The 10713-nt window shown below is 37.1% G+C and overlaps 1 protein-coding gene across 1 annotated transcript in view; it reads left to right on the forward strand.

The window, feature by feature from the left end:
* SEC24D (SEC24 homolog D, COPII coat complex component) overlaps nt 1-9827 on the forward strand; it is a 61683-nt gene extending 51856 nt beyond the window's left edge. Inside the window, exons 17-23 of the mRNA XM_032223946.1 lie at nt 75-220; nt 1391-1529; nt 3713-3831; nt 5633-5812; nt 6827-7018; nt 8712-8801; nt 8977-9827. Coding sequence (XP_032079837.1) covers nt 75-220; nt 1391-1529; nt 3713-3831; nt 5633-5812; nt 6827-7018; nt 8712-8801; nt 8977-9117 — 1007 coding nt within the window. The 3' untranslated portion in view covers nt 9118-9827. The remainder of the gene's footprint in view (nt 1-74; nt 221-1390; nt 1530-3712; nt 3832-5632; nt 5813-6826; nt 7019-8711; nt 8802-8976) is intronic.
* The last annotated feature ends 886 nt before the right edge of the window (nt 9828-10713 follow it).

A 10713-nucleotide genomic window follows, 5' to 3' on the forward strand; every position in this document is an offset into this window, starting at 1 on the left:
TCTTACCTATTACAAAAATGATGCTGCTTGTTTTTATTAACTGTACAACTTACTCTTTTCTAATCCTGACTTAGGTTTTAGAGCAACAGACTTCCTTGGAGCTATTTACATGAACAATACCACAGATGTTGAACTGGCAGCAATAGATTGTGACAAAGCTGTGACTGTGGAGTTCAAGCATGATGATAAATTGAGTGAAGATGGTGGGGCTTTAATCCAGGTAAGAAGGTCCTGGGTCACATGCCTCTTTGATATCTTTCTGGATGATCATTACTATACATCGCTATGCATAATTGGTACATACAGGCAGTATTGCGCAACCTGCGCTACCATATGACTTCCCTAACATATGAGCAGTGGTTAAATGCAGCACTGCAGGCTACTTCAGCTGATTGCAGTTCTGCAGTTCGGCTGTTCAAATCTCACCGGCTCAGGTTGACTCAGCCTTCCATCCTTCCGAGGTGGGTAAAATGAGGACCCGGATTGTTGTTGGGGGCAATATGCTGACTCTGTAAACTGCCTAGAGAGGGCTGAAAGCCCTATGAAGCGGTATATAAGTCTAACTGCTATTGCTATTGCTATTGCTATTGCTATTGCTATTATCTCAGGGAAAATGCTATCATTCTGGCTACCTTTACTGTAATTGACATATGCAAATGCAGCATTGGAATGTTTATCATTGTGTGTTGCTAACCACAGTTAACACAACTAGCTGTTTTGTTCATGCAGCACTCTTCTGTTTTCCTGGTAGAGTGCTGAAGCTTCACTGCTTATGACAGGACTATGTATCTTTATCACAGTAGAGAAACCCCCATCCACCTTCAGTAAACTCCTGCTTCAGATGAGCACATGTTGTCTTAGCTTATTTCTTAGTATCTTTACCATATTTGCTGCTTCAGCTGCTATCATAATAGGGGAACACAGCAGCATTGAAAGCGGGCCTTTTTTAGGTCCTGATTTGTCATAGTTATGGTTTATGGCCTTTTTTATTTTAAGTGATGAAGATATCCTTTAGTTTAAGAGATAGGTAAACTGTAAACCTTCATTTGTAGCGAAGACTTACTATTATAGTTATTCACATACCTTGAAATATCAGAAGTCCTCATGTAAGAGTGGTAACTCTACCTGAATTTTTCTACTTGTAATATTTCACATCTTACTGTTACAGTGTCAACCTTGGTTGCTTTTAACCCTGTGTGTGTGATTTAAAGTTGCAATGGTGAGATAGGTGGCTGCATAAATAAATAAATAAATAAATAAATAAATAAATATAATAAATAACACCTTTTGAGTCAATGTCCCAAATTTTAAAAAGTTGAAATACTTTAGTAGAAAATGCAAGTGACTTAACCATTTTAAATTATCTATCATCTTGACTTTGTTATTGCAGTGTGCAGTTCTTTATACAGCCATGACTGGTCAAAGAAGACTGCGCATACATAACATTGGACTCAGCTGTAGTTCCCAGTTGGCTGATATCTACAAGAGCTGTGAGACTGATGCACTAGTAAATTTTTTTGCAAAATCAGGTCAGCTTATAATATGTGATTTGGGAGTGGGGAGGGAGGCTGGAAAGTGATGGTGGACATTTAAAATATGATAAAACATATGGCATTAAAAATCAGAAATAAACAATTCCTGTCTCATATACAGTATATATATACTGTATATATATATATATATATATATATATATATATATATATATATATATATATATATATATATATATATATATATATATATACTGTATGTATGTATGTATGTATGTATGTATGTATGTATGTATATGTGTGTGTGTGTGTGTGTGTGTGTGTATACGTACGTACACATACACACACCATATTTTTTGGAGTAAGACGTACCTCTTTTCCTCAAAAAAAAGGCTGAAAATCTGGGTGTGTCTTATACACTGAATATAGAATTTTATGCCTCCCGAAATCCCGCCCCTTTACCAAAGTGGCCGTGCATACCCTTATGGAGGCTTTCAGAGAGCTCCTAGGGGCTGGGGAGGGCAGAAATGAGCAAAAAACAGACCTTTTTTGCCCCCCCCCAGCCCCCAGCAGCACTCTATAAGCCTCTATAAGGCTATGCATGCAATTTTTTTTGACAAAAAAATGGCTCGTTTTTGCGAAAAACGGGCCGGTTTTTGCTTGTTTCCCCCCCTCAAACCCACAAGAGCACTCTGCAAGCCCACCCCCCAAGGCTATTCATGCCTTTTTTTAAAAAATGGGCCTGTTTTCATGAAAAACGGGCCATTTTTGGGAGGTTTGCAGTGTGCAAAAAAAATTTTTTCCTCCTGGAAAGCTCTTTAACTGATTGATGAGAATTACATTGATCAAGTGCTGTGCCAGCAGAAACAAAGTCTTAGGTGCTGCAGATTGTCAGCAATTTCCTTCCCCAGCACATGGATAAATACACCTGGAAACATCTACCTACCTACCTTTTCTCTCTCTCTCCCTCCCTACCTACTGTATTTTCTCCCCCCCCCTCTCTTTCTCTCTTTCTATCTCTTTCTCTCTATCCCTCTATCTACCTACCTACCTACCAGTGGTGGGTTGCAGGTGGTACGCCCCAGTACAGGTGTACCGGAGCCTGCCCGGAGCACCGGATACCATTCCGTTCCGGTGCTCTGGAGGGCCCGCCCATCCGCCTGAGCTCCTTACCTGTCTTTTAAGGCTTCCGCGCTTCTGCGCACGTGCATGGCGCATACAGCGCCTGGGTGACGCTCCGCAGAGCAGCTGGAGAATCGCAGAGGCTTGTGGAGATGCTAAGGTGATACACGTGCTATGTATGTATGTGCATGCACTGCACGCATCCATGTGAACGCCACCGGGCCCATTCTAACCATACCAGTTGGAACGGGTTCCGGAACCCACCACTGCTACCTACCGACCTACTCTCTCTCTCTCCCTACCTATCTACTGTATTTCTCTCTCTTTCTATTTCTCTCTCTATATCCCTCTACCTACCAACCTACCTACTCTCTCTCTCTTTCTCCCTACCTATCTACTGTATTTCTCTCTCTCTTTCTATTTCTCTCTATATATCCCTCTATCTACCTACCTACCTACCTACACTTACTCTCTCTCCCCCAGCTACCTACTGTATCTCTCTCTCTCTCTATTTTTCTCTCTCTCTCTATCCCTTTATCTACCTACCTACCTACCTAACTACTCCCTCTCTCTCCCTACCTACCTACCTACCGTATTTCTCTCTCTTTCTCTCCCTCTCTATCCCTCTATCTACCTACCTACTTTTTTAAAAAATTGCCTCTTCAAAACCTTGGTGTGTCTTATACTTCGAAAAATACGGTATATTAAATTAGTATAAGACAGTGATGTAAATTGGCAATAGTTGCTGGATGTTTTTAATATATCTAATTTAAGTTCCTGGATAAGTCACAAATTCATACTTCAGACTTTCTGTGTATTATAGTAATATTAATAGAGCACTATTGTTAAGTCACTATGATAGCATTGGAACAAGAGTATAGGCCATTTTTTTGTTGTGGCTGACCATGAGTGCAAGGTGAACAATTTTCACACAGTTTATAATTTAAACCTAATATACATAATATATAAGTTTTATACTCTGTTTAGAAAGAGTAGATTAGATGAAACTTTTTAAAATATCTGAAGTCTGGTTCTTTTCTGTGAAAAGATAATAGTGGTTAACATAACATATTTTATCACTTCTTTATATAATGATAGCTTATAAAGCCATTCTCAGCCAGCCCTTAAAGACTGTTCGTGAGATCCTGGTGAATCAAACAGCTCGCATGTTGGCATGTTACAGAAAGAACTGTGCTAGTCCATCTGCAGTGAGCCAGGTATTTTGTATTTCCAGCTATATAAGTTTGGTTTGAGCATTATTTGGGTATTATTTTAACATGTAAGCAAAAATATGTGATATCAAGTTCAGAAATATTGCATCTCCATAGGGTTTAATATGCATTTTTAATTTCCCCCCCCTTATGTAGACTAGGTGCTTGTGAACATTAATGAGCCTTCTACCACACTCCCTATAGTTAAATTAGTTTAGAGACTGCAAGCCAATATGCTGCAGAAGCCAATTATAGAATATAAGCTCTATTTCAAGAATCTGGTGCTACATTTTCAGAATGATGCTGTCAAGTCTTATCTCAGCAAATAAAGAGGCTGTTGAGGTCTGGATGGGGGGAAAATGGGCTCAGGCTTAACTCTAACAAGACCAAGTATTCAGTGGTGGGTTCCTACCAGTTTGGCTGAACTGGTAGTCGTTTGGTGGTCTGGGTCACTGGAACTGGCGGCGACTCAGGCCTGACACGCCCCCAAAATGGTTTTTCCAAACAATTTTTATTGTACTGCACAAGTGCGCACAGCGCGCCCATGAGTGAACCGGCAGTAGTGCTCCAAGTATTAGCAGATCTCTTAGTTGTGGGGTTTTCATTCTTTTTTTTCAATACAAAGAACAAAATGTTTAGAATCTGTCAAGATTGTGAGATTTTGTGCTTTGTTTACTCCAAATGTTAACTGATTTACAGTTAACATGTTTTCTTATGCTGATTTTTAATAAGCTTACAAAGACATAAATTGCAATCTGAAATAAACATCCTTTTGTGCTTACATTTTCACTTAATTATTTTTGTGGCCAGGACTGTAAATTATGCAATATAAACCACAATACAAAAATAGCACTTGCCTAAAACCTAATTATTCAGTGAAGAATTACTGCAAAGAATTCTCGTTAAAGCTTTATATTCCAGCTTTAGCTAGCACCTTTTATGGTCAGAATTTGCCCACACTGACTATGAGGAAAGATCTAAATGTTGTATTTATCATTCCTGTATGTGCTACACAATTGTGCTGCATTTTCATTAGATTTTGTAGCAACTGCTTACTTAAAATCTTGGCCTTCAACAGTCTTGGCATCTCTGTATGTGCAGGATAAGAAAATCTCTAAATGTCATTGTGCTATAAATAATGCAATACAGTTTTTAACTACATGTAATTTAGTATATAAATCTCAGAACAATTTTTGCTTTGTATGGTATATGGTTAACAGAATGTTCTTTCATAAAAGAAAAATATTTTATTATCCTATAACTGAACTGCAATTTTGAGCTTATACTTCTGTATTTTTTAAAAAAGTACAACTTTTGAAAATTATAAAGACTTTGTTCAGGCTCAAATCACTTGATAAATTTTGTAATTACCAAGATCCGACCATAAGAGCAGTTATGATTGGGCAGGCTAGATTAAGTCCTAAGTCATGTGATTCCTGATGTGTAATGTATGTATATGATACCAAAAAGCAGATTTCACCTTTATATTATAGATATAAAATGAGAATGTTTAGGCAGAGAGAACAAAATCAGAAATTGAATATATTCTCAGAGATTTTCATATTTGTTTTATTTTAATTATTGAATATACTTTTTCTCGTAACACTGATTTATGGATTGAAATATAAATTGAGTTGTGACATTTGAAGAAAGGAAAGCCATTTAAATTAAACTTCCATTTGTTTATAGAAATCTGTCAGACAAAAGCAGTTGATTGTGGAACTAATAAGATGCAAATTCTGCTGGAGAAAACTTGGAGTACATGAATGACAAGATATTTTAGCTGATACCTTTTCTTCTTTTTCAGCTTATTCTTCCTGATTCAATGAAGGTACTTCCTGTCTACATAAATAGCCTTCTGAAAAGCTGTGTGCTGTTGGGCAAGTCAGAGATTCCCATGGATGAAAGAACTTTTCATAGACAGCTGGTCATGTCAATGGATGTAGCTAGCACCCAACTTTTATTCTACCCACAGCTTCTGCCAATTGTAAGTGTTTTGCTATTAGCAGATATTGGATAATGTCACAGGGCAGTTGCTGTGACATGGAGAATATGGTAGGCTAGGGCACAAGGCTACCTCTAGTGTAGTCTTGTGGATGCTAATTAGTCCATCTGGTCTGAATTAGTGGTTCTAGCATTATAATTTCTTCAGCCCAAGGGATTGTAAAAAGCCAAGATAAGTATGATAGTGTCATGGCACTGATGAAGCACAGTTCATGTTGCCCAACCACACTAGATTAACTAGTAGCTATTGCCAGTAGGCAAGTAGTTGATGACACTCCCACCGCCTGCCAGTGACAAAAACAGACAGACAATAGTAAGTTGTGTAATATTGTTCAGTACTATTGAGTAGCTTTGGCAATTTGTACCCTTGCATAAACCTGAAAGTGATAATGGCAGTTAGATTTTCATCCAAAAATAAATTATTTTGCAAAATTTATTAATCTTATGAATATTGCACATGAGCGTGCGCACACAAACACATATTCAGAAAAGGTTAAATATAAATTTAGAACGGTATCTATAAAGAGTTAATAAAGATACCTTTATTTTCCCATAATTTCCCCATATCTTATGTTGATCTTAATCTGTTTATCTGAGTGTAGTCTGTAGGCTACTGCTGACCTGTTCAACCCTCAATCCTCCTTTGGTTGTGTCTCATTGCTTTGTGTCTTAATATCTTTCCTACATACTAGTACAAGATGGCCTATTCCAAAACTAATCACAGTGGTTTTTATGTGTACATGTGGCTTCAGGTTGCTGGCAACTATCTGGACAAGTCCATACAATGTAATTGGTATGCCATTGCCTGCTTCTTAGGGCTGAGAGATAGTAAGTGGCCTAAAGGCATCCAGCCAGCTCTGTGTACAAGGCAGGATTGGAACCCAGGGTTTCCCACTTTTGACCCTCATGCTTTAAATTGCTACATCAAATTTACCCTCATAGTTATTCAGATTTTTTTTAATGCAATGAATCTAAGAACTTAAATTTTATCTCTCAGCATTCCATGGATGTAAGTAAAGACACAATTCCTCATGCTGTTCGCTGCTCAGAAGAACGTCTCTGTGAAGGAGGAGTATTCCTATTGGCAAATTCTCTACATATGTTTCTATGGCTTGGAGTCAGTGCCCCACCAGATCTTATCCAAGGGATATTTAATGTGCCTTCCTTTGCGCATGTCAACACTGAGGCTGTGAGTATAGTCTTGTGCATTTGAGAAAGAGAGTTGAATGCTTATTTTTTTAATATGTACTTCATTTCTGAACTATGATGCAAGTGCTGGATGACATGATATGAACAATGCAGCCTTGAATCACTGCCCCTTTATAAAGATGAGTGCAGATGTGTAGAAACAGGCATAGAAAAAGTGGGTAGGTTTATATACCTAAGTTATTTCACAATGCTATTGATTTCCCAAAACAATACCTCTACTACCTTCTCCTTGAAACCAGTCCGAATTGCAAAGATGCAATATGCCAGGATTGATTAATGTGTAGGCAGGTTTTCAGAATGAAGCACACAAATTACAGTCCTGAAAGTAATGTGAATTGGATGTGCGTCATTCCATTTTTAAAAAAGTTTTATAGAGTAACAAGGGTTGGAAGGGATCTCAAAGATTGCCTAGTTCTATCATCTGCTTATTAAGAGCTGCTGAAACATTCTAGACATATAGCTAGTATTCAACCTCTGAATATTCCAGCAAAGGGAAGGGGGGGGGCATGTGGAGAGGGTGGCCTCTTAAATTCTTGGGAGTGCTCATTAGTCAAGACCTCACCTGGGAAAACAACACATCCCTGGTGGTTAGTAAGGCTCAACAGAGACTTCATTTCCTTAGAGTCCTGCAGAAAAATCAGGTGGAACAGAAGATGACTTCTTTCTATCAGTCCATAATAGAAAGTGTCCACACATACTGTATAACAGTATGTTACACTGGTCTAACAGTTGCGGACAGGAAGGCACTTCAGAGAGTGATCAACTTGGCACAAGAAACCATTGGTTGCCCCCTAACACCACCGGTTGACATCTGCAGGTCTTGCTATTTCAGCAGAGTAAGGAAGATATTTAGGGATGATTCACACCCTGGCCAGTGTCTCTTTTCACTTTCACCATCGGGCAGAAGACACAGAAGTATAGCCAGACGGACAAACAGGTTTAAAACCAGCTTCTATCCATGGGCTGTGAGACTCCTAAACACAATATAACACCACAAACAGATTAATATGATGAATTTCACTGGTGCCTGTGTAGTGTGCAATATGTATATACGATGATATAAGATACAACAGAATAATATACATGTTGCACAGAATATGACATACATATGGAAATGTATGATTCATAGGACTTGGTTTCCAGATCCTTCATTATCTTGATAACCTTCCACTGAACTGGCTTCTGTTTGTTAACATCTGTCTTATATTTGCCTTCTTATCTGGCCTGGCACATTGATCTAATAATGTCTTTATTAATGGCTGTGTCAAATTGTATGTGACTATTGTCCTATTAATCAATAGGTCGTAGATTGCCTCCAGATTTGCTAAATACTATTCAATTTTCATTGCTTTTGGTGGTTCAACTACATTAAATAGTTGCTTTGATGAAATTCTATTTTAGCTTCCAAATCTTCCTTGTAATTTATTTCATTTTTGATCACAAATAAAATATTTATCAATCGTCTTGATGAATTTGTCAATAAAATTACATTCACAGAGAATTTTAAGGAATTTTTTTCCATACCAAAAAATTTGGTTGTTTCATTGTACAAGTCAGCAACTTTTAGCTTTTCAAATCCATTGCAAGTATCCATGCGACATAGAATCTATTTTACCAGAATAGCCATTTTCATGTGTGCTAATTCTGTGTGTGTATTTATTCATTACATATAGTCACGTCTTCCAGAACTGGATAATCCCTATTCTTCAAACCTGAGGTCCATAATAGATCAGCTCCAAAGCAGAACACCCTATTCCATGAAGGTAAAAGATTACTTAAAAAGTTACTCTTATGAATGCCTATTTCCCTCCTTTGAATTTTTTTTTAATAACCTTAACATTTTTTGCTCTTCAATTAAGCTGAAAAATAACACTCAAAGCAGCATTTGTACATTTTGTTCATACTATTTGTACATTTTGTTCAACTATTTTTTTAAAGATTCTGATTGTGAAGCAACGAGAGCAAACGGAGATGGTTTTCAAGCAGTTTTTGATTGAAGACAAGAACATCTACGGAGGAACTTCTTATATGGACTTCTTATGTTGCATTCATAAAGAAATATGTCAGCTTCTCAACTAATGGATTTTGATGTTTGTTCTCTGTGCTTTTGTTCAGAACCTATTCAAGAACGGCCACCCACCATCACAAGGTGCTTTATATTGCTACCTTATTGTACAGTTTCTAATTTTGTAGATTAGTGCTTTGTTTCATAATAATGTAGCCATCTATAATTACGGTATGTAAACTAGGCTAATATTTGCTCAGGTATAACTCCTATGGGAGAGCCTTTTATCCTTCTTTAAAAGGAAGTTTTCTAATGGCAAGGTTTGAAATCCTGGAATTTGTGTAAAACATGCAATTCTCATTTCACATATTTTAATAAACTGCAAAGCATTTAATTTAATGTTCTTGTGCTTTTTATTATTTTGCTGTGGTGCTGTGACATAGTTCAAAATAGTGGACTCTTCAGCCCCAGCAAAACATCCAAAGATTGGAGCTATGGAAATTGTGGCTCTCCAGATATAACTGACCTATCTGTGCCTCCCAATCACCTGTTGATTTTGTAAATATTTTTAAAACTAATTATTTCTTGGGTTGATAAGAGGAATGAGGAATGAAGTCATTTGGGGAGGGGGGGGTTAATTCTTTTACATACAATTTATATTTAGGACCAAAAAATAAATCTTTTTGTATTGACTATGTCCAAATGCAATCTCAACATATTCACATGGCCTTTCAGTTTCCGCCAAAGGTTTGTTTAACATACTCCAAACTCCTGTTACTGTACACGAGGCAAAACAATTGAATTGTAACACTTTCTCTATGAGACAGTATTAAGGAATATGGGATAGTTTTGTTTAGGACATAGCAAAATTTAATGCCTTGCAAAAAGCAAAGTAGAAATTGCTATTACTGGAATTTACCTAAAGGATAACTATTGCAGTAAATTAACATTTAAACATTAAAACTTGTTCAACGTATTAACTTCCCAGACCTGGAAAGTGTACTATTACTTGAAAGATACTATTGTTAACTTTATTCCTAAAATAAAAGTTCTTTATTTGACTAAAACTGCATGTTTATATATAACTCTCTTTAGAATCATTAGACCATTATGTTTTTTCAGGTTTTATACTGTCATATTGGGAATCATATGATCTGGGGGTTAATGCCTGGGTTCACACTTTATTAAGCCATTATATAGTTTGACTTACAACCATTTCTTTAGTGACTGTTGGAAGTTATGACACTGAAAAAAGTGACTTACAGTTTTTAGTTACACTTACACACCATTGTAGTATTCCCTTCATCATGTGATCAAAATTCAGATGCTTGGCAACTGACATGTATTTATGACTGTTGCAGTGCCTCCGATGTCATGTGATCACCTTTTGCAAGTGTGGCCAATGGGGAAGCCAGAACCACGTAACAACCATGTTACTAACTCGATTCCCTTATTAACTGTGGCAAGGAAGGTTGTAAAAGGGGCAAAACTCACTTATCTTGCTTAGTAATGGAAATGTTGGGCTCAATTGTAGTCATCAGTCAAGGATTACCTGGTTTTCCCATATGTCCGTGGTTGGACATAGATATTGGGTATCTATTAGGATTGGCTTTCAATCAATCATGACTAAAATTCTGGCTTAAATGATTTAAATTTTTTAATCTATCTCA

Source organism: Thamnophis elegans, chromosome 9 (genome assembly GCF_009769535.1).
Source record: "Thamnophis elegans isolate rThaEle1 chromosome 9, rThaEle1.pri, whole genome shotgun sequence".
Classification (NCBI taxonomy): domain Eukaryota; kingdom Metazoa; phylum Chordata; class Lepidosauria; order Squamata; family Colubridae; genus Thamnophis; species Thamnophis elegans.